The following is a 24,390-nucleotide window of genomic DNA, read 5'->3' as shown; positions in this document are numbered from 1 at the left end:
CACATGACCTCAAGCATCGGAAGTTCTGTGCTGCTCGAGTCGCGAATCGCGAGTGCTTGTAAACATGAGGTAACCGGAGAAGAACCCGTCAAATAACTACAGAGGAACAAAAAAGCCTGTTGAACATAATCAGATCCTATTGTGATGTGAATTAACCGGGGATTTTAATGCCGACAGTCTCTGCACGTGATTTTAAATCGCCGACATGGCCGCAGTGGACGCGAATAAAGTCAACATTTCCTCCGGTGAGTGATCGGCTGTATAATGCATGTGATGTTTTAAAGCGTCAGTGAGGTGTTATTACAGGAAGAACGGATCTACCACTGAATTTTTATGAGGTGGAATACAAAATAGTGATTTTATTATTATTTTTTGTGTTGTTGTGCTTGTGTAATGTATATGCTTTGCACAGAAGTAACTTAAGATGCACAAGAAAATTTAAATGTCAAAGTTTGTTGATCACGGTCACGAGCGCAGGATAACACTGTTAGTGCTGTTTTAGTCTATTTGACGTTTGGTGGAATATCTTGTGGTTTGGATGATTCACAAGGTCGGATAGACTGCTGTGTTAGTGGATAATTAATGTATGCGATGTGTTTTCCACTTGCTTGTTTTCGTTTTTTCTTCCTCATTCGTGTTCCATTATTTCTGTAGTTACACCATAATACAGAGCCCTGATGTTGTGTTTATGTGGTCGTAAATCACAACACTACACCTGTTTTCATTTTCATTTCACTCAGTTTTTAATGACCATAAAAATCATCTAAACCTGATCTGCTCAAGACTCAGTGATATGTCTTGGGAGTTGTAGATTGGAGGACACTAGATTTGAAACTGTTTTTATACCACAGCTTTGTTGAGTTCTTCATTTTGATGGGCTGACAGACGTTCCCAAGGTCCTATTGCACATTTTTGTTATCCATTAGGTATGAAACATTCTGCCACAGTATTGGTTGGCCACCAAAATTTCAGGGCCAAAAAGTAATTCAAGGTTTGTTGACCAAAATACTGCTCCATATCACTTTCCATACTAATAATAACAGTGAATTTGAATGTTCTTACGTAAGCATAAAATAAACATTTTCATGTATTTGCTTTCATGATTTTATCTTCTTAATGCATGTTCCTAGTCTTTGTGAAAGAGTCATCTGTGCATGTTATTCCAAAGGATTTTTGTAAGGGAATACAAAAGGAAATTTAAATTTAGTCTAAGTCTGTTCTACAATGTAACACCCACTTTTCAACATCCAATGAACACCCACTTTTCAACACCCCCCCCCCCCCCCCCCCCCCCCTGCCAATTATGGTTTTACTCAAAAATAGATAAAATACAAAAGCAAAATGGGTTGCTATGCTAACATCAATTCACATTGACTACAAAATTTATAATCAGTTGCAAAAGGGTCTGTTCACACAGATCACCTTTTTGCATCCAAACCTACTGCTTGTTCATTGTAAAACATGCGCTAGACGGAGAAGTTTTTTTTTTTTTTTACGCAAAAGCGCAGTCTTTGTAAATGTCTGTGTGGAAAAGTAGTTCTACACACAAGCGACATATCTAATTTATAATTTATTCATTTATATATAATTTATTCATGTTTTTTTTTCTAGTGATGCATTAAAAGGAATTTTGCACTTAAACACCAAAACCGAAATGCAACGAGTCAGCTCACGATTTTTCTGCCAAACAAATTTAAATATTGCTATTTTAGCATAGTTTGTGGTCACAGTAAAGTGCACACAGCTCCACACAGCTGACATGGCTTTTCCTAAAGTTGCTCGTCCACACTGAAACGTAAATTATTTTACTACGCATGCGTAAAACATAATCAAAGCTCACTGAGATGATACAGAGAAACCAGACATAATAAACACAAAACAATTTTTATAAACAAAATATTCCACTACTTAATGGCGCATCTAGGTCGCACTCAATCGCTATTCCATGTATGGTCTAAAACGCAATTGCCATCATGCTTTGCCGCAGGACAGCAATTGTAAGTAAATTTTCTGTCATATTTGCAGGAATGTTATATGAAGATTGTTCTTTGAAAGTGAATAGCACACATGCCGGTCTAACCATAGGTACAGTGTGCGTCACATGGCTAAACATGCATCTTCTTTTTCAAATACCTCCGTTTTCATAGTCCACACTACAACGTAAAAACAACCTTTTTAAATGTACCCACTTTACGGAGAATCTTCAAAATGCTTCAAAAAGTTTTCTCGGGACAAAAACGTGCAAAATCAGTGGACTGGTAGATTAATGTACACAGCCTTAAATGTCACTGTTTCAATCAGTGATTTCGGCCCTTCAAAACCATTCATCTCTTTTTCTGTTTTTGCCAAATATTTTCTGTTGCTGAAATTTTTGTGCATGACTAGTTTTTTCATAATATGTTGTTGTTTAACTTAGACATATAGATATAGATCACTTAGACATATAGATCTTGGCCACTCGTGTAGTACACGAACGAAAAAAGTTGATGCCGTGTGTGATAGGGTTATTATAACATGCTGATATTTACTTATGACAGCAAGAACGTGTGAGGAGCCATTGTACACGATCTATGAAAACACGCTGCAAAACAGGACGGATGAGATTTTTCTGTTTATTCTTTGCATTTGATTGACTCTATCGCTTGTAGACAAACACCAGTGCTCGTGAGAGACTTCAGACACTCATGAGTGTCACAATTTTGCTGTCAAGATTTTATCACTCCAATAGACTGCATTAAAAATCTTCCTGTTATACAGTAACAAAAATGTGATAAGGCAAGATTCCAGTGACACAGATCTGCTGCTAGATGAACAATGATGGTTTTGATTAGAGAGAGAGCAATGGGAGCCTATAGGAAGAGTTGCATAAATACTCTTAGTCTCTCTCCATTTTTTGCTTAATCATGCAGTGATCTGCAGGTCAGATGTTCAAGAGAGTAAAGAAATAGGGAAATCTCAGTTGCTCAATGTGGACGTTACAGGAACTTTACAGGAAATATTATGAGTGCATTTAGTCCGCCTATCTGTACTTTTCTGCTATGAAGTAATAAAACGGAGCTGTATGAAATTTCCCATTTGTCAGCACTGATGCGCTGCGATCAGTAATCTCATTTGAGTGGCTGACCCTCTTACTTTTGTATTTTACTTTCCTTTCAGTCTAGATTAGGTGTTGTCACTCTGGATTGTGATTTATGTGGTATTTATGAGGCATGAAAAAAGCTGTTCCACTAAATTTCCGTTACATGTGTTGGCATAAATGTGTGTGGTACATCTGAATATATCCGAATCTAAATAAAATCGAAATCGCGCAATATGGCTTAGTGCTAAAAATAAATCAAAATTTGCGGTCAAAATTAACACTGTTGGTGCACTGTAAACTTTTTTTTTTTTTTTGATATTTTTATTTAGTAGTAATATGATTAAATTATTATTATATTGTCATATATATATATATATATAATCACAATATTTTTTGCTAAATGGAGGTTATGCGCAGCAAACTTCCGTATTCTGTAGAACAGGTTGCATCGCTTCTGGTTCAGGTCTTTTGCCATTTTACTCAAGATACCTTCAAAGGAGCGAGCAAAGATGAGCATAATCGATGTCCATCACATGTGCATATCTAAAAGTGTTTTATTTTTGTTCTTCTCACTAATATTTAGATCAAATTAACTAGCTAGTTTAGCTGAAAAAGTTTGAAAAAGCTTAAAAGTCGGCGTCGTAACTTTCGTCGTAACGTTGTAACTCCGACAAGCGGATGCGGTAAGACCTGTGCTGCGTCCCACTTCGCATACTATCCGTCCTAAATAGTATTCGAAAATAGAATTAGTACGTCCCAAATCGTAGTATGTTGAAATGAGTGTTCCAAAGAGACCCGGATGGTCTACTATTTCCGGTCAGAATCCGAAGTGCAGATCGTTGCACACTCTAACGGCTGATATTGCCCACAACCCATCGCGCGTTGGACAAGGATTCGGTTAGAACTACAAACACGAATGAAAAGTGTTCAAAAACTACAGACATGGAGGACGCGTGAGTCCGACGGTTATGCAGAGAGGTTTAGATAAAGGGGTTTGAGTGATTAATTGTCAGTATCTAACCTGACGAAAATGTATTTATTCAATGTTGTCCACATTATATTGCATCTGCAGCATCATTGTGAACTTTTGCAAAGATATGTTTAGCCATTAACTTTTAAATGCATTATTATATTCAAAATCCAAACACACGAGGAGAGTCTCGGCATGAAAGACCCACGACTGGCAGATGAACGTGCTACAACATTTCTCTCCGAAACCGTAATAAGAAATTAACTTAGATTGAATGGAGGATTTAAACTGTGACGAGATGATTGACAGGGCAGTTTACGGTGACAGGACGCACGCAGCACGCGACAGATCTGTCCGTTAATGAAGACGAAGTAGTATGTCCCAAAGCTTGCCTACTCTTTTGCTACACACTCAAAAGTATGTACTTTTTCTTCACAAAAAGAGTACATACTTAAGGGCGTAGTATAAGTAGGGGAATTGGGACGCAGCACTGGTTTCCTGTTTGTTCATGTGACGTTCGGCATAAAACTTATTGTGCAGCCCTACAAACAAGCACAGCAGACCTTTTTTTTTGTGTGCAGATTTTAAATCACAAACACAATTTTTAGCAGAAAAGACACATTTATAGTATAATAGTAATAATTCTTCTCTCAATGATATTTGACCTGGCGTTTTCTTGGTAGCTAGCTTGTAGTCAAAATTGAGATAACTGGTCATTGTAGTAGAGCTACTGTGGAAATAACACAAGACTGAATGAATCACTTAGTGACTGAATGAAATTCACAGAATTGCTTTAGAAAGAACATGCTTATAAAGCCACCATTTCAAAAAGTCATATTTACTGTAGTTTCACACATAAAAATGCTTTTGGGAAGTGCTTAGTCAGTGATTTTTAAAAAGTGATATGGAAAAAGAAAGGAAGGAAGGAGCAAAGCAAAGACTATGTTTACAGAACAGGAAGTGCATCAGCAAGCAACATTGACACTTTTTCATTGTAAGAAATGAAGATAAAAAGATTAGAGGCCACACACACAGAGACAAAATTCAACATTCATTCACAAACCAGCCAGGCTACTTGAAAGACGTGTCCTTGACAAGCTAACTAAGCTAACCAGCCTTAAGGCCCTTTCACATGACTTGCACCACCACGCGATGGAGTGAAACATCGAGATTTGCTGCCTGCAAGTCAAGCGTTGTAATGCGATGATCAAAGTTCTGATAAATTCGACAATTCACTTCATTACAATACAAGGGCAGTGCACAGAATTCATAGGATAAAGTCAAGTCGTACAGAAAGTAAGTTTTGGTGTTCCCGTTTTACTTCCCTGCTACCTGGCAACCACATAAATCCTATCCATGATATTATGTGAAACGCTTCATGTAGATGTCAAAGTGGTGCATGACGCTTGCATTGAGTGCTACGATGAAGCCTTAACAGTAACACTAGTAGATCATAGATCAAATTCACGCCAACACAAGTCTTTGACAAACCACCCAACCACCCATTCCTCAAGTGTTCACACGTCACTTTGAAGAAGAGAACGCGCGTCAGATATCAAGTTTCGGATTGTGCATGTATATGTGGACTCCCACATTGAATTTGGGTCTCAAGAATGTATATTATTTGTTGTTTGCATGTGTGTACTAGTGATAGGTGTTATAATGTGAGTATTGCAGGGAATTAAGCTGCATTTTCTAAATTCTGAGTGGCAGTTGAGAGTTTGAGAGTTACCATGACGACTGTGGCTCATCCTCAGACAACACAGCTTGAATAATAACACCTAACTCAAGTGTTTCTCTCTTATTTAATGCTAAAGGTTAGTAAAAATTGTCGAGTTTCAGAGGAAAAAACTGTTACTCAAATGCCTTTAACTTGAAATAAATGCTTTATTTCGAGTGAATGTTCAATTTATTAATGATTTTAGTATAGTTATGTCATCGAGAAGTCTGTTGGTGTATCATTTAGCTACCCGAGATACCTAATGTTACCTGAGATCAAATGTGTATTAATAAATTCATAGTTAAGAATACTGTATTTTCTTCATTGTTTTGAATACTATGTTTAAATAAAGACAACACAGAGGACGACTTGTAAAACACAGAACTCGTGTCTCTCTCACTCTCATTTAATATTAAAAGACAATTCTCATCTGTTGAGTGGACCTGCAACATATAGGCTGTCTCTGACTTACTGAAGTAGCGTTAGACTGAAGGTCACGTTAAAGCACTATTGAGGCCATCTTCTCTTTCAATTGTCTTTTATTTTTCTCTTACTTTGAATAAAGTTCACCACTGTGTCCTGATGATCCAAGTATGAACTTTGATTCAAATTTGTTTAATTCACTGTATGTATTACGCAAGACACTTTTGTTCACCACGGTTGCATTTATTTGATCAAAATACAGTAAAAACGGTAATATTGTGAAAATTACCATTTAAAATAAATGTTTTCTATTTTAATGTTTACATTTTTTTTTTATTCCTTTAATGCAAAGCTGAGTTTTCAGCATCAGTACTCCAGTTTTCAGTGTCACATGATCCTTCAGAAATCATTAATTTTGTATTATCATCACAGTTGAAAATAGTTGTGCTGCTTTATAATTTTGTGCAAACCGAGATAAATTTCATTCAGGATTTATTTGAAATAGAAATCTTTTGTATCATTGTAAATGTGTTTACTGTCACTTTTGATCAATTTAATGCATCCTTGCTGAATAAAAATATAATTAAAAAAAAAATTATAATCGTATTGACCCCAAACTTTTGAGGGTCGGTAGTGTGTGTAACGTTAAATGTAATAGAAAGAATAACAGTGGTTTCAAGCAAAAAGACCATTTGCTTTGTGATTTGTCCAACTAATGCTATCTGTCTCTCTCTTTCTTTTTCAGAAGAGGATAGGCTAATGTTTCCGGTGACTCACTATGGTTCGAATGACTGCATGGATCAGTATAGTAACCCCAGGTCGACTCTGCTAACAGATGGCTGGATAGGTGCTGGTGAAGAAGAGGAAGCGTTGCGCAGGAAGTTAAAATATTTCTTTATGAGTCCTTGTGAAAAATACCAAGCCAAAGGCAGAAAACCTTTTAAACTGGTTCTGCAAATGCTGAAGGTTCTTATAGTAACTATACAGGTATTTATTTATTCTTAGATTTTCTTTCTAGTGTTTGTATACTCAACCCACAGCTTATTAAAGACAGTGTTGCTGCTCAAAGTCTCAGTTCTACCCCCAAATTATTTTTTAACCACTGTGACATTCCCTAGAATCCCAGAATTGACCTTTGGATTTGCACTCTGAAGTGTCACAGAGTTTGCTAAGTCGGCTAGCAAGCATGAATTTCTTTCGTAGAGATTTAAGCCAAACTTTAAAACCAAGATCTCGCCCTCTCAATGAGCATTAAATGATATGTTGAGAAAATTTGGCCCACACATATATATATACACATACACGTATATACACACACACACACACACACACACATATATATATACATATGTATACTATTTTTACTCACATTTGGCATTTAGCAATTATTATTTTATACAAATTCTTCCTCTTTTGCTTTGTCATGATCTCCAGCTGGTACTTTTTGGCTTAAGCAACGAGATGGCGGTGACGTTTAAAGAGGAAAACACAGCCTCGTTTAAACACCTCTTTCTCAAAGACTACGCTGACTCAGATGACGCGCTTGCTGTTTACACACAGAGAGATGTTTATGATCATATGCATTACACAATAGAACAGGTAATGTATAATTTTGACAATGACACATACACTAACTCTCATTCATATGGTGTCTTTTTCACTGTAATTATCTCGTAATCATTACTATGAAACTAATGAATATATTTTGAGGGGATATATTTGGGCAGCGAGCCCAGTCAAGTCATAACACAATTTTGTTTTCTGAATTTGTTTTTAGGACAAAATATATTCCATAGCTGATGGTCATGTTTATTTGAAACGCCTTATTTAATGGCCTTTCTTTTCACTTGTCTTTCAGTACCTGGCTTTGCCGGAGACGACAGTGGGCCGCTATGCATATGTGTACGATGTCGGTGTGAACGGGAGTGCTCTTTCTCTGTGTCAGCAGTATTATAAAAAAGGCCAGATTGACCCAGCTAACGACACCTTCAACATCGATCCGCATGTGGTCACAGGTGACACGTTTTTGGCCTCTTTTTACTCAATTGTTCAATCATTGTTTAATCTGAGAAATATACCTGTCCAGTGTATAGGATCAAGGCAGATACTTAATGAACTTGCAATATTAGTTATTAGTATAACAAGCAACACTTATAAATTAATTGTTTAGTTTGTTTATTAGTACTGATTAAAACTTGCTAAAACTAAAAGACCATGTCATTTCCTCTTTTGCACGTTGTTACTTGCAGTTCCTTGTTACTGAGACACAGGAATCACTTTCTCATGTATTCTAAAATAAATCATCGGATGACCCTGTCGGCCACTGAGGCTGGTTTAGGTGCTAAACAATTTCTCTCTTCCTCTCTGTAGACTGTATGGGCGTAAACCCTTTGGCCACTCCCACAGCAGGTCTGGGCCGCGATTACAGGAACTTCACCCTTAAGTTCCATAAGTAAGTTAGATAAGGATTTTAAACGTTTTTTCTACTTATTTCCATTAATGAATTATCTAAAACTGTAATATCAACACGCACTCTCTCTCAGGCTCATTAATGTCACCATACAGTTCCAGCTAAAGGCTATAAATCTTCAGACCATCATCCACAATGAAATTCCTGACTGTTACACTTTCTTCATCACAGTGAGTTTGCACATGAAATGTTACTTTAACCCAATAAAAAAGACAATTATTTTAAAAGAGCTATTAATATATTCTGTATATATAAACTAACTAATAACAATGCTATGTACCTATATATAGTTGTATTTACTGTATATAATGTTATTATTTTATGCTCAGATTCTGCTGGATAACAAAGCCCACAGTGGTAAAGTTAAGATCAGTCTTGATAATCAGGCCTCCATAAAGGAATGTAAAGACCCAAGTGTGTCTGGACATGGTAAGATTCAACTACCTCATTCACTTCACTTTTCAGATCAATTTTTGGGGATTTCCTAATTTTTTACATGGTGGATAATCACCATATGCTTGTTCTCGTGCTATCTCTCTGTCTCCAGCTGATAGTAATGCTCGTGTGTGGTTTGATGCGGCGGTTGCAGTGGTGTGTATTCTCTCTCTGGTCCTCTGTGGTCGCTCTATCATCAGAGGAATCATTCTTCAAAATGTAAGATATTGTATCAAACAAATCCACATTAATATGCCAAAGATCACTTAGTGAATCCTGTTCTAACGTTCTCTCTTCAGGAGTTTGTAAAGTACTTTAGGAATTATCTGAACCGTGATGTCTGTTGGGGAGACCGAATGGAGTTTATTAACGGATGGTATATTCTGCTCATCATTAGCGACATGCTCACGATCACAGGCTCCATGATTAAGATCGGCATTGAGCTAAAGGTCAGTCGAGCTGATGTGCATCAGAAATATATTCTGAAACCTTTATGTACATTGATGTGAACAAAGATCCATTGCATTAGGTCAATCAGCACGGATACTTCATGATACTTTGTTTCAACCCTCAGAACCTCTCATCGTACGATGAGTGTGGGATCCTTTTGGGCACCTCGACGTTATTGGTTTGGGTTGGAGTTATTCGCTACCTCACCTTCTTTCAGAAGTACAATGTGAGAGACAAACACACCCACACACCAATGTACATGCAGTTTACACTTAAAGTTTACACTTAAATTTTCCTTGATCTTTACTGTAAAAAGTATGAAAAATATGTATATATTATTTATTAAATTATTTTAACAAGGTTGCTGACATGTCTAGATCTTTGGTTGAACTCTATACATTTCTGGAATAAATGCACCGTTTTATTTATTTATTTAAAAAACATACATATACATTTTTTGTATATACACCTGAAATTGACCACATCTCTAGAGAAGATGTGCTTGTGAAACAATTGAGATGTTTCTTAGGATGTGGAATTTGTTTACTATATAGTGTTTTCCTTTCTCAGATTCTCATTGTCACATTACGAGCTGCATTCCCTAATGTGATCCGTTTCTGTTGCTGTGTGGCGGTGATCTACCTCGGGTATTGCTTCTGTGGGTGGATTGTGCTGGGACCCTATCATGTTAAGGTATACAACTTAAGTCTGGCAGTCTGTGATTGACACAAGCTAATTAAGCATAATTAATTCAAAATAATTTAATGTGGCATTACATGGAATATGTTCAGAAAGAAGACATGTTTGCATATATGTGTGTGTGTGTGTGTGTGTATTATTTTTTTATTTAGCAACAATCAGTAATTTTGACATTATTATTTTGTTTAGGAATATGACAGTTGTTTTGGTTTAATTTATGCTGTAATGTAAAAAAAGAAACCGTAAAAAGGTTTATAATGCACATACTGTTCAAAAGTTTGGAGTCACTGTGCGTTCACACTGCCGCCCTGCCAATGACGCCGTAGAAAGATTCGTGGACACTCTGACGTAGATCGAATGCTTGGTCTTTTTTTAAAACTTTATTTAAAGGCGCCGCGAAGCAAACAAGCATGTTGGCCGTTATTTGTGCAGACTTGACCAAGTAGGGTATAAGTTAACCTCATGGAATCTTTTAAATGTGAAAGTAAGAAATTGATCGATGGAAAGAACTTAACAATTATAGTGACATATTTGCTAACGAAATAAACCAATTAAAAGCCATTTGTGTGGTGTGGCTTTTGTGTTCATGGTTAAGTGCTAAACTAATTTGCATTCCCGCTGAAAAACAAGCGTTCTAGCGCAAAAATGTTGCCTATAAATAGTGTTGCACGCCTTCTTATCAAATTCACATGATCAACCTCTCCTCTATATTGCTTGGGAACTAATGTGGTCAGAACCAAAGTTTACAGGACTCTGGAATCCTCTCAAGCGGAGGACTTTTACATCCTGATTGGTTGCCGCCGAACCGCGTCATAGCTCATTACCATAAAGTTGACCTGACCTCAACCCTCCTCGCCGCCGGCTCACATTGAAAATGAATGACTTCCGGCCACTTTGACGTTTGACGGCCACAATTCAGCTTTGCATCACAGGAAGAAATTACAGTTAAAACATTAAAATTGAAAACAATCATTTGAAATTGTAAGAATATTTCACAATATTATTGTTTTTACTGTATTTTTTTATCAAATAAATGCATCTTAAGGTGTAGAAACTTTTGAACGGTAGTGTATATGATGTATGTACATAAGGAAATGTACATGTGTCTTCTCTCTCATTATCTATTGTATGTGGTGTTTATAGTTTTTGTTTTGCATCCTCAGTTCCGCTCTCTCTCGCTGGTGTCAGAGTGTCTTTTCTCTCTGATTAATGGAGATGACATGTTTGTGACCTTCAGTGGCATGCAAGAGAGCAGTTTGCTAGTCTGGGTATTCAGTCAGGTGAGTTTAACACTCACATCCTCACACAAGTACATACATTACAAATGCTACAGGATTCAGAGCACTAAAGACACTGTTCTTTTGCAGGTTTACCTTTACACATTCATCTCTCTGTTCATTTACATGGTGCTCTCTCTCTTTATCGCTCTCATCACTGGAGCTTACGAGACCATCAAGGTAAGAGTGAGAGATGATAAAGAGATATAAATGAAAAACTTGTTTTTCTTCCTGATAATGCTCACAACACGCACATGCACAAACATGAATATCTTTATAGGGAAACTCTCATTTTAAAACTTAGAATTCAATACGTTTATTTTTTAGTTTGTTTTTAATCATATTAAAGTGTCATTTTTGGCTTATCTTTCTTGTAAATTATAAGTTGTTTTTTCCTAATTAAGGTGACACTGACAGTTATATATAGCTTGAGTATGGTAATGTGATATCCTGTCATTTCCATTCAGCATCAAACTCAGGAGCCGTGCCACATCACTGACCTGCACGCGTTCATCGCTCAGTGCACCGACACACCCTGCTCTGGAAAGTTTCGCGGGATCGAAACCTCGCCCTGCTCGTTCTTCTGCTGCTGTGACAGGTGTGTCACTATAGAAACAAAGAAAATGCCTCTTAAGGTCGGCAAGAAACGGAAGTCTTTTCTTCCCTATTCTGACGTATATCCAAGTGGAAATGAGAGCTTCTGATTTAAACCCAGCCCCTACAAACTCTCATTCCTCTGCCTCCACTTTTGAGTGCAACAGCCGATGCATTTTCACTTTTTAAATATTCCGTTGCACTTGGATGTACGTCACAGTATAGAAGATAGTATAGTTTTATCATGACTTTACATTGGGGTATTAGAAAATATTATAACATAAAATACATTTAACATGAAGTATTTCAACACGAAAAATGACATACTTCACTTTTTAATATAACTGAATGCTGTAATTGTGTCTGTTGGTGCAACCCTGCAGAACCACCACATATGAGGACGTCCTCCTTGTGAACTAGTGAAGTGATGGGTCTTGAGGCCTGACTGCACCTCCCTCTGCTGGTCACACTGCGCTAGAGCAACAGGACAGAAGCCAGTAAAAAGCTCCAGACTAAATACTCAAGAAGTCAGTCGCTTCAGTTTGGACCTGAAGCGGAGAAGAGCATATATGATTTTTCCTGAAGAATCGCTTCAGTGGGAATAAACTAGTTTTACCTCCCCTTGTTTTTAGTTTTAACTCAATTCTGGAGGTTGCCAAATGGAGCCAAGTACCCTCTCTTTGTCTATGCTGATTAAAACGCCCAGAAGGTTTGAATCGAAAGACTGTTAAACGTGGACGTGCAGGCGATATGTACAGTAATCACTCCCTGAATGTTGATCCCACATGTTGGTTCAGTGCACGTGCTGTGGTGTGCAAGTGGGTCACCAGTCGCCGATACTGAGAGTCATAGTGGCGTGTGTGACGGTGGTCAATGATTCATAACTATTGAGTGATTCATATAACCTCTAGTCACGTGTAATGTCTGCATCAGAAGATGTTTCTAAAGGAGACTGAACTGGCAGGCACAAGCGTTTAGCAGATGTTAACCTCACAAGATGAGGAGACCATGAGATTAAACATAACAAGCTTTGGTAAAGTTGGCTCTTATTCCGCACTTAGAGCAGAAACAGCACTCCCAAAATACATGCTCTGCTAGTATGAATTCATGCTCAGAATGCCTCAAAACCTTGGCCTTAACACTCTCTTGATGTGTATAGATGGCTATAATACCTCATTGTTGGATGAGATGTTGAATAGGACGATTCATTCGCTTTTTTTGTGTTTTTTGAGCTTTTGATTCACAAATTCAACAATAATGACACCTCTATATTTGTTTTGACACTGATTCATTGTTTCATATGCAGACTGAATCAAATCCCTCTGTTTGCAAGTGAAATTATATTAGACAGCCTTACCCTTGCTGATCTAGTACTTTATAGAGAAAGACTGACTTTTACAGCTTTGTTTTAAATCAGAGGCCTTCGAGAAGATATCGGTCGAGGACACTGTGTTCTGTTACCATGGTGACATATTAAAACAATATAACCCATCCAAAATGCCCTTTTTACCTTCTCCATTATACTTGACTTATAAGAGAAGCAAGTATAAATATTTAAATTCTGGGGCCTGTGCAAGCCATTTACTCAAGTGCACAATAAGTGGGACCAGTTATGTGATATGATTTTGACGTCAGTCAACAGCTTTTTGGTCATACTACATGATTTCCTTTTTTTTATTTTAATCATCCTGTATGATTTTAATTAGTAACTCAATCAATTGTGTTGGCTCTGTTGCCTTTCTGTTTTAAATGAATTTAAAGCGCACAATTTATTTACATGTGAAGCTGCACCAAGTGGTGATGTTGTAGATGTGTACCCTGAAGTATTTCATATTTCATTTTATCCTGCTTATTGTTTGATTGTTATTATGATTTTTTTGTGATGGTTTGGAATGGACAACTTGTGCAAATACTTCACCATTTTGCTGTCAAAAACATCCATGCATTTTAGATCAAATGATGTTGAAGAATCTACTGACCTTCAAACTGGAGGATTTTAATTTCCTGTTTTTTCAAGTGTCATTGCACATTTTTTTTTTCCTGAACTGTGTTCTTGACAGGGTTATATGTGTTATTTTAATGTTCATATGTATATGTTCAATACAGAGATTTTCTAAAGTCTGTTTAATATAGTCACTTTTTTTCCTTTTTGCTGTTCTACATTAACCATCTAAACTTAATTTATTGGTATACCATATGACCACCACTAGATGGTATAATGAGAGCATTTTCCCTCCACAAATCTGAACCCTTTAAAATTTAAGGTAGTATGTGGCACCTAAATTGCTCAAGTAAAATATTAGTTTTGAAAAAAAAAAAAATTGTAGGCATGTTTGAATAGCTGGACTAAGCAGGTGCTCTAGCCAGTGTACATTGTTTTAGATGGCTATCTGAAACCACAGAAAGAGATTACACACACTGTTCAAACAGAGAAAGCTCCATTAGATGCTGATCTCAGACCTGTGGCCATTGATAACAAGAGAACCGTTCTATGAAGGCCTGCTTTACTATTCTGTGAATATGAGCCACACCCAGCTATTCAAGCACAATGACTTAACAGGAAGAGATTTAATTTAACCACATCAGTAAGTCCATTGTGATGATGTACAGACAGGTCTTGCAGCAGTATAACAAGAAAGATAATCTTCTGAGACTTAAATTTAATTCGTCTAATCCAAAATCATTTCCGTGATGCTTAATGCACTCAGATGTTCACAACATCCACGTTCTCGGTTAACCGTAGGGGTGAGGATAGCAATTGTCAGACTTAAACACTGTTGGGAGGTTCAGTGATATTGGTGCTATATGATTGGCTTCACCCATAGATTCAGATCAGCATATTAAAGACAAAGCAGATCCTAAATAAAACCGGTCTAGACAAGAAGAGCAATGTACAGTGCACAGCTGCAGGCCTGTGAGAGTCACTCTTTTACAAAACTTCCTTTTGAGATGCACACTATTCACACTAAAATGTGTTTTGTCTATTTTCTCTCCCTCTTATGTACGTACACAAAAATCAAGTGTTGCTTGTCCATCAATGAACCTTTCTTTGTCTAACAGGATGAAGTTTGCTGTCATACTGATTTTTTTCTCTCTGCCTGAATGCTAGCTGCTTTTAGGCCATGAATACGCCTTTTGTTTTTAAAGAAAAATACAATTTCAAGAGTGTGAAATTACTCCACATAATTTCCTGAATGACACTTGTGCACACATTTTCAAATCTTTTTTTAAACTACTATTAGAGCAAAAACAGGCAATATTAATTTTGTTCTGATTTCTGATAATTAACCCTTAAATGTTTTTGTACATATCTTGTATGTTTTTTTTGTTTTTTTTTTACAAACTATGAAATTAAAAATAAAAACAATATATATTGGAAAATATCAATAGATACATTTTCTCAGGTAGCCTACTTGTGTGTGTTGAGTTGGTAGTCCTCAGTCATGCTGGATGCTAGATAGGCGGGGCCATAGTTTGCAAAGTGACATCACTGCCCTTTGAAGTGAATTTCGGTACTTGACCCCATTGGATGAAAACCGGGAGTCCGATGGGCTTTTTGGTGGCTTGTTCCTTTTTTGTTTCTTAATTGCCACGTTAGTGTTTGGTTAATTTCCTTCACACTGGTTTCAGCTCAAGGTGAAACGCGAGAGTAAAGCAGCGGGCTGAGATAAAGGTGGTGTTTTTGCACGTTTGTATATTTTAAGCAGTTTGCACAAGGAACCTCACGGCTCCCGTATCACCGGTGTGAAGTCGTGGATTGCCTGCTTTTCCAGATTGAAGCAGAGGAATCGAAACAGGACGCTTTTAAAATCATCTGAAGGTAAATTAATGGCATTTTAGAACATGTTTACTTTGCTTATCTTTCAACCTGTTTGCCTGGTTCAAATTCTCGGTTAATATTGTCACTTCATTCGGGACCAAAATCAACTTGGTTTGCATTCGGTTGTCGTTCTGAATATTTTCTCGTATCAGGTTCGGTTTCGTTCGGATTTTGCATGTTTGGGTTGGGCTGGGCTTTTAAAGGATGCATCGATTTACACACATGGTATGAACTGAACAGCGGCCTGCGCTACGTTTGTTACACCGATTCTTTTTTTTAATATGAGGCTACGTTTGTATTTAATCATTGCGCGTGAAGGGCATCGTAATTAATCACATTTTTCGCGTGGCTGCTGCGGACGGTTACATGTAGCGATTCGTGCTCGGATAAAAATGTATGTCCTTGCAGGAACATGTTTTCTTGAGCATAAAAGGATCATGTTTTCTACAAAATAGCCTATGAATACAACATTCATCTGTCTTAAATTCAAAGAAATCGCTGTATTTTGTGGGGGGTTTTATAGTAAGCTAGCCTATATGATCAGCATAAAACGTTTAGTGATGTTCTTGAGAATTACAATGTTGAGGAATTCAAATCCCTGTTGGTCCACAACATGAGCTAGCTGTCCTGTTTTATTCTTACCCGCCTCGCCTCTTTATCCGACTAAACTTCTAAAGCTCAGAGAAAATCGATAGTATAAGTGGACTCTCATGGATTGCCGTTGTTTGATATGGTCGTGATGTGGACCGCCTGTGGTAGGCTACTTATCCTGAGCTTGTCTGGACAATGCCACGTACGTTTTGACTTGAAATTATCGTTTGAATCGTGTTGATGTCATTCTGTGTTATCACCTTGCCCTTGTAACGCCAGTAGGTATGCATGTAGATAACAGCGTGTCTCTCATCACACCCTGTATCTGTCTGTTTACATTCTAGGCTTCAGTTCTAGAAGTTCATGACCGCTTTTAGCGCTAATGGCCCGGATATTTACGCGGCCGCTCCGGGAACTGTTGCCCATTCACCAGCGATTCTTTCATGAGCGGTCGTTTTGTGTGAAAACAGCAGATTTTAAGCTGCATTCGGTAATTTATCCCAAATTAACAGGGTTTACACAAAGATATGTAAAGCACTATTTGGAAATATCATTTGAATGAGGTACACTCATTAGATTAAGACATATCAGTCTTATTCCAAAAGAGTTCATTCTACACAGAGCGGGTCGCCTATCATGGGCGTAGCCATATTGAGATCACGTGACCAGCGGAATTATGCAATTAACCAGTTAGTAATTTTAACAATATTAATACATTGACTTTAAGTAAGTAGCCTACTCAAACTTAACTGTCAGTACTTCTAAACAAAGCAAGCTAGTAAAACAAGTTAACAGCATGGTCCAGATTGATAGAATAGACTGGCAGGCTGTTCGAACAGAATAGATTCTAGTGGGGAGAAAAAATGCATCCAGGGCAATAGGTGTTACTATGAAGTCCAAAACTGGTACTACTGGATCGAATATAAGCCAGCTAAATGTAGCCTTTACAAAAACTTGCTGAGTGCACCTTTAAGTAATTTGCAAGAGATCAAATTCTTTACAGGGTGTTTTTAAACGCCCCTGTCTATGCCATGTAATGTGAATCAACTATGATGTCTTGCTTAGCCCATAATGGTCTATTGTTTTTCCCAGTTGTCTGTAATGCCAGCTGTTGTTGTGACACCCCCCCCCCCCCTCCCAAAAAAAAAAAAAACCCTGATTGACCTGACCAAACAATCCAGAGCTAAAACCAGTTTGATGCTAGAATGGTAGAACAGAGTACATATGAAAATGGGCTTTCATTGTAATGTCTACTTGTCCTAAAATTTATGATAGCCCCTCTCTGTTTCAACGTGTGCCTGAGCTCAGGTTAGTCAGAATAGTGTTGAGCAGGGACAGCTGCTTTCAATGGTTGTTTTAGCCATACTACTTTGACAGCCTTGTTTAAACAGGACATTTTTACCAATCTCTCTTGCTGCTCCATTAGACTTAGGTTGTTTTTAGCCGATAGTACCATGTATCGATTGGTTGTGCTTTCTATTGCATCCTGTGAGCTAATGATTTCATCACTTGAGTCATCTTGGGCTGGAACCAAAACAGGTTTTGTCATTGTGGTGTTGCATTTTGGTGCTGCTCCTCAAGTCTGTGGTCGGTATTTTTGCTATGACATTAGTTTTTTTGGGTTTTTTTTTTTTCGTGCACTGAAGCTCAAACGTGCTGCGTAACACACGAGAATGAACCTCTTTGGTTCTTGCGCTTCCGTTTACCACAACTGATGAGTGTGTTGATGAATGTTTATATGTGAATAAAAGCCTAAATTCAATCTGTTCATCATAAAGCGATTGAGTCTCTTCAGAGAATTTGTAAAACTAATCCACATGAATTGAGCGTTTTAGTCCAATCTGTTTATGAACTTTTTTTAAGGGTCAAAGTGGTAGTTGCGTAGCTGTCAAAGGAGGGACTGAAATCTCTGATTGAAAAATATCTTGGGTTTGGAACGACATGAGGGTAAGTAAACGATGACAGAATTTATTTTTGGATTAATTAACCCTTTAAGGGTGTTTGTATGCATATCTATTGATGTCCTGGCCAATGCAGCAGTCACAGATTGGACCATTTAACAGCTTTTGAGATGTCTGGTTGGCTTCAGCTTAGCCGTGACCTCATGGTGGGGTCGTCGAGTTGGACAAGCAGATGCACAGCTAGGAAGAAGGCCCAATTTTCTATAGCAGATGAATTGAATTAAATAAACCACATCATCAAATTGGTTTGCTTATTCACCACCAGTCCACTGCCTTACAGATACTCTAACTTAGTTTAGTATAAACTCGATTGACTCCACTTCTCGTAATGTGAATTCCAGACAATAATTAAGTCCTGGTACTGTTTCGTTTCTTGTGAAATGGCTTCCTGAGTTTTTACCATCGGGATAATCTACTTGGTGCTTGACGTCAGTTTCGCATTTGGAAAGAACATTTTGAAATACCCCTTTATTATATTAAATCCTTTCTGGTGGTTTTATAACCCCCAAATCTGCTGAAACCCTGCCACTGACATAAGAGCTTTTAACTGTCAGCAAACCAGTGCTAGATAACTTGGCAGAGAGTTTATTTGTGTGTTTTTTAGATGGAGCCGATGTCCTGTTTTAATCCTCCTGGGCTCAGTTTCTATCCATCACAGCGTCCTGCTGCGTGTCCAGTATGCAAACTACACCCAAACCATCACGCCACCATTCACCATCTGTTCTTTCTATCCTTCCCTCTCTCAAAACTCCCGCCCTCTCCATAACATCTGACGCTAATCTTTTTTGTCTGTCTTGAACACGTGAGGTGGTTCCAGCTTTCTCTTTACTCAATTTACGCTCAAAGTTAAGTGTCTTCAAAATTCCTTTTACACCACTTTTACTTTTGTCCCGTGTCGGTTTGCAGCCTCTTTCTGTCCAATATCTCTGTTTTGGCAGCCCCGTTCTGGCTGTGCCCAGCCCCCGTCAGCATGGTGCGCCGCACACAATGGGGAATGTCCTCTCTTAATCCTTACATTACGCATGGCAAAATCAAACCCTGCCGGGTCATTAAGCCCCATTCACACCCTATACTGAGACAACACAGACGGCTCGCTTGTCTGGAGTTAATCCCGTTGGATGAGTGGGAGCAGGGTCGTCACGTTTCTTCCTGTTTATCTGCATCGTTACTACCGTTTCACACTCCCTGAAGTCTGACACTTCAGCTCGACCCCACACACAAACACAATACTGACCCATTACCCATCCCTCACCCATATAGTAACCATTTACCAATGCAAATTACAGTACTAATGACGAAAGGTTACTTTAGATTGACTACAATAAGAACTGAAACCTGCTAAAGGAACTAGTGAATGGTGGAGAACATTTACAGAAAGTGCTGGTTTGTATCTATATGGGTGTATTTTATCTGTAAAGGTTTGTGTGGAGGATCAGAAAGTCGAGAAATCGCACCCACCACTGGTGACTCTTTTATTACTTTGAGCATATTAAAGAATTTCCCCCTTCCTGCGAGGAGACTATTTCACATGGGCAGTTTTCACTCTCACAGTTGTGGGTGTATATGTATGTTGTGACTTCCTGTCTCTTGTCCATATTAAGGAATGTGGTGTGCTCATAAACATGCTGAGATGTAGCTCAGGGAGAAAGATGGGAATCTGGGTTTTCTAGCACTACGCAGCATGTTACATTTTGTTCTGGGATGTAACTGATATGCAGGCCAAGACAGAATCAGAAGAGAATCCCCCCCCCCCCCCCCCCCCCCATATTTTCCTTTGCATAAAGCAGCATTTTCTTTTTCAAAATCAGCAGAGTTTATTAAATGTTTTTGCTACTTTGATTGTTTAAGCTACTGATAAGAGTTTAGTTCTGTTTTTAAATTTTCCTTTAAAATGAACACTGAAAAAGTCGCACTTAATTATTACTGGCTGTCGTTTTCTATATGGGAAGTGAAAGTAAAAAGTGAACACCCACAGACTGGGTGCCCATGCAAATTTCAGAGGTCAGTGTGCAAATGCTGAAAAGTGAATTATCAACTTGAGATGCAGGTCAGACTTATGTAAGCTCAGACTTGTTTTCAGATGTGTATTTAAAATATTATTTGTAGTAATTTGCCATTTCATTATTTGCAGATTTTCTTATATCATTCAAAAGTTTGAGGTCAGAAAATTCTTTTTTTTTATTATTATTCAGAAAGGATGCACTAAATATGTTAAAGATTTCGAATTTAATTCAAAAATTTAAGTAATCAGAAAAAGTCCTGAAAACTATTTAAAACATTAAGCAGCACAACTGTTTCTGAAGGATCATGTGACACTGAAGACTGGAGTAATGATGCTGAACATTCAGCTTTGCATCACAGGAGTAAATTCTTAAATGTATTGCAAAATGGATGGGCTTTTTGGAGCTTCAAAAACCCGGCACTATTCAATGATGTTACAAAGCTTGGAAGAGCCAGGATATTATTTAATATAACTCAGATTGTGATTGGCTGAAAGAAGAAAGTCATATACACCTAGAATGTCTTGAGGGTGAGTAGCTAAATTATGGGATAATTTTTAGTCGAATTCCTTTAAGAAAAACTTGAATTTGCTATGCAAGCTCGGTTTTGGACCTGCCAATTGAAAGATGCACAATAATATCTTTATGCACATTATCATTTTAGTCTTTGGTAAGAGCAGTCTCATGGAGTCAGTGTGGGAGTCCGATGACTAATTGACTGTAATGTGTAGGGAGTAAAAGAGATGGAATAGGAGGGGTGTGTTGCTGCACTCTTTCAGTGTTTTCATGTGTTGATCTCTTAGGAGTGCATGTGCCAGTGGTAGCGTTGTGAGAGCACTGCCTTGTATGGGCAGATTGTATGAGGGGTATGTGTTTGTGTCGCTTTTTTACCTCTCTGGTGAAATCCGTTTCGTTATTCGATCTCTCATCCCATTCCGATTATTTTTCAGTTTTCGCCAGGTAACATCAAGTTACTGATTATAACTTTCTTGTGAAATTACAAGTTAAAACTAAACTTGACAATTAGAATGAGGATATAGATATTTGTTAAACAGAGGCCTGGGTCCTACTGCTGGCTCTTATTACAAGAATGCAGGATGTGGCCAACTACAGCTGCATGGAAATAGCTGGACGTCTGTCTATGACAGTTGGTTATGGCTCGGCCCTGAGGAGCTGGAAGCCCTGTGCAGGAATTTGGGTTTGCAAGGTCTCGCTATTTGTTCCTTTTTGGTTTTGTATCAGTTTCTCTTGCACAGATTCTCTAGAATGTGACATTTGCTTTGTGCCTGTGTGTGTGTCTCTAGCTGTCATCTGCAGATGTTTCTGAACCGCTTAGTGGGACGCTGTCACAGCACAGTCCATCAAACCACTACACTAAGTAAAAAGACACACACTTGGGAAATGTGGAAAGCTGCTTTATAAGCTTCATTTATTTGATTATTTCAGATCTGATAACACCAGAAGTTTAATATAGGGCTAGGTTTAGGATTAGGGAAGCATGTTTTAAAATGTCCTCATGGCACCTTTATAATCCTCAATCTATACATGTAAATTCCCTAATCCAAACAAATAACAGATTAAGATATTGAACAAGACAGGCATGGGGTTTAATGAGAGGCAGACAAGGTTCCTACTTTCATTGAAAAACTGCAAATATTAGTAATTTTTTTTTTCATCTTGTTCTCCAAGCCTGGAAAATCATACTTTTTCCTATGCTGTGCTCTACAATATCATATCAGCTATGGTTTGCTCTTAAACCATGGTCATTTTTTAAATCTGAGAGTGAGTTGTTTCTTTGAGTCAGTTCTTTTAAATGAATTGGTTGGTTTGGTTCATGCATCAGTCTGAAAGACTCATTAGCAGATCAGTCTTGAATCAAATAGATGAATAGCTGAAAAGGCCATGGAAAAATCAGTTCTTCTATATTATGGCATCGCTGTGAACCTACTTTTGGAACTGTTATTTTTAAGTGTGAACCGATTTGGTTTGGATGATAAAGTAGGCTTTTTTTCGATGTCATGTTGCCTCACAAGTGCTTTTGCTGTTAGATTTTCCTGATAGTTCTCATTTTCATTTAGTTTAACTTGATGTACCAAAATAACTAAAACTAGAACTGAAACAAAATAAATTTAATAACTTTATAGACATGAAAAAACAAAACAAAGATGGCTATAAACTTAAAACTAATTTAAAATATGAATACGAGGTGAGAAAGATGGAGTGATATTCATGGGAAGCTGAACTGTGATGTAAAACAGCTGGATTCATTGCTGCAGATATTCTCTTGGTTTCCAATGATCTGTGCAACATTTTTTACTTTTTTACTCTTCTCTGACTAAATTGGATCTCTTTTTTTGAATGTCCCCTGGTTGAGCTTCACATCCACATGGAGACACAGCAGCAGGGCTGCTGGGTAATTTCTGGGCAGAACGATGACTTCCCAATTCATCTTGGCCTGTAGGATAACAAGTTTTTTCAAGAACTTGTCACCCATCATCTTTGTTTTCTGTCTCTTGAGTGACTTCCTTCAACATTTTGATTCAGTTTTGCTGTATGTTTTCCTCCTCATGATTCTGTCACACACACTTGAGCCCACTCATTTCCTGCATGATGATGATTTTAAAATTGGATTTCTCTGCTTTCCTCATCATTGTTACTTCATCCCACTATTTTCCCCTTTCCCCTTTCTTTATTTGCTCTCTGGATTGGTGGCTTGGGCTTGTTGAAGAGCCAGAACAATAGCTCAGCTGCTTGGGCCATCTGTATAACTGCAGACGAGGAACAGATCTGATGCAGAGGAGGAGGGGAAGGAGAATGGAAGAAAGAGGGGGGTTGTGGTTATGTGGTTAAGGAGTAAGACAAGAGGATTCTGAATAAAGGAGTTTGGAGAATGGAGAGGGGTGAATGGGTGCAAAGCCCCCCTCTCCACCACATTGACCCTTTATCCTCCTCTCTTAGAGCCCAAATTCCACAATCTTTTTTGCTGACGAGCTTTTGCATCAGTCCCTGAAGGAAACAAAAATTACTTTCATAGTGCAGTGCTCCAGTAAGAGTTATATTGAAATTTTCTTTTAGAATTCTACCAAAATTTAATTTGGGTTTATTTATGAGACATAAAAAGTTATGGATTTGAATCTGTGTTGCGTGAAAAAGATGTCTACTGTCTGGGACATAGTTGTTTCTTCACTTATGACATCATCTCTGTTTACACTTGGCAGACAGGAAATTACTAGTTTGAATGAACCAGTAGATGAAACCTGCAGTCCAGATAATGGCATCATATAGCAGGTGGTGGTGATGGCTCTGTGTAAATAATCCACACAAATCATCTTATATCCTGATAAAAAAAAAAAAAAAATTATGGAGCCATTTCTGACTAATGTATTGGTGAATGAAATGAGTGAGAAGTGAATGGCAATGTTATAAGTTGTAAAATCTACAGTAATCAATATTCCATCCTGTAATACATGACAAATTGTCACTGTATTTCTGGCAACCACAGTTGATGTGTTTTTTTATTTTATTTTAACAGGATACTTTTATAGTATTTCATTCTATATTCTAAACTATTTTAAAACTACAGTGATCATCTAGGATGCTTGACCTGGACGTGATCTTTTTTGTATTTTGTTTTTTTCATAATGCACCATTTCCTGTTTTTCCCAAGTCACCATTCATGAGGATGGTTCCCTTTAGAAAACACTGCTTCCCATTTAACTTCAAGTTCTCTCTGTGGAGTGTTTATTTATTTCTTACTCTGATTACTTAAAAATCTTTTATTCTATTACACATGGCAAAAACTTTTCTCTGCTAAACTGATTGTATTTGTCTTTCCCATGTTTTTACAGGGCAGTTATTGAGTTGAACACATCCGTTATCCCTGGGTTCAGTGTGTGAGCAG

The 24,390-nt window shown here is 37.7% G+C and overlaps 2 protein-coding genes and 1 long non-coding RNA gene across 3 annotated transcripts in view; 2 read left to right on the top strand and 1 right to left on the bottom strand.

Annotated features, from left to right (window-relative positions):
* septin3 (septin 3) overlaps positions 1-24,390 on the bottom strand; it is a 132,545-nt gene that overhangs the window by 35,784 nt on the left and 72,371 nt on the right. The window lies entirely within an intron of this gene.
* On the top strand, positions 60-12,650 carry mcoln1a (mucolipin TRP cation channel 1a). Its single transcript, XM_056250472.1, has 15 exons — positions 60-245; positions 6,938-7,179; positions 7,627-7,791; positions 8,051-8,207; positions 8,563-8,644; positions 8,736-8,832; positions 8,992-9,091; positions 9,210-9,316; positions 9,397-9,546; positions 9,672-9,773; positions 10,118-10,240; positions 11,410-11,526; positions 11,614-11,703; positions 11,991-12,121; positions 12,501-12,650. The coding sequence occupies exons 1-15, from the start codon at positions 206-208 to the stop codon at positions 12,535-12,537; spliced, it is 1,740 nt and encodes a 579-aa protein (XP_056106447.1). The 5' UTR covers positions 60-205; the 3' UTR covers positions 12,538-12,650.
* Positions 13,561-14,240, top strand: LOC130084934 (uncharacterized). The gene is made up of 2 exons (XR_008807076.1): positions 13,561-13,996; positions 14,069-14,240. It is a non-coding gene; the product is annotated as an uncharacterized LOC130084934 (long non-coding RNA).

Source organism: Rhinichthys klamathensis, unplaced genomic scaffold (assembly GCF_029890125.1).
Source record: "Rhinichthys klamathensis goyatoka isolate OS25496 unplaced genomic scaffold, OSU_Roscu_1.1 h1tg000069l_1, whole genome shotgun sequence".
Lineage (NCBI taxonomy): Eukaryota > Metazoa > Chordata > Actinopteri > Cypriniformes > Leuciscidae > Rhinichthys > Rhinichthys klamathensis.
Note: the sequence above shows the minus strand (reverse complement) of the source record. Positions and strands in the feature narration are given on the sequence as shown.

Bases quoted from the DNA above. Each gene is read 5' to 3' on its own strand.
- mcoln1a (XM_056250472.1), top strand. From the start codon at position 206: ATGGCCGCAGTGGACGCGAATAAAGTCAACATTTCCTCCG. The intron at 7,180-7,626 runs GTATTTATTTAT...CATGATCTCCAG, and splicing joins TTCTTATAGTAACTATACAG to CTGGTACTTTTTGGCTTAAG. The intron at 9,092-9,209 runs GTAAGATTCAAC...CTCTGTCTCCAG, and splicing joins CCCAAGTGTGTCTGGACATG to CTGATAGTAATGCTCGTGTG.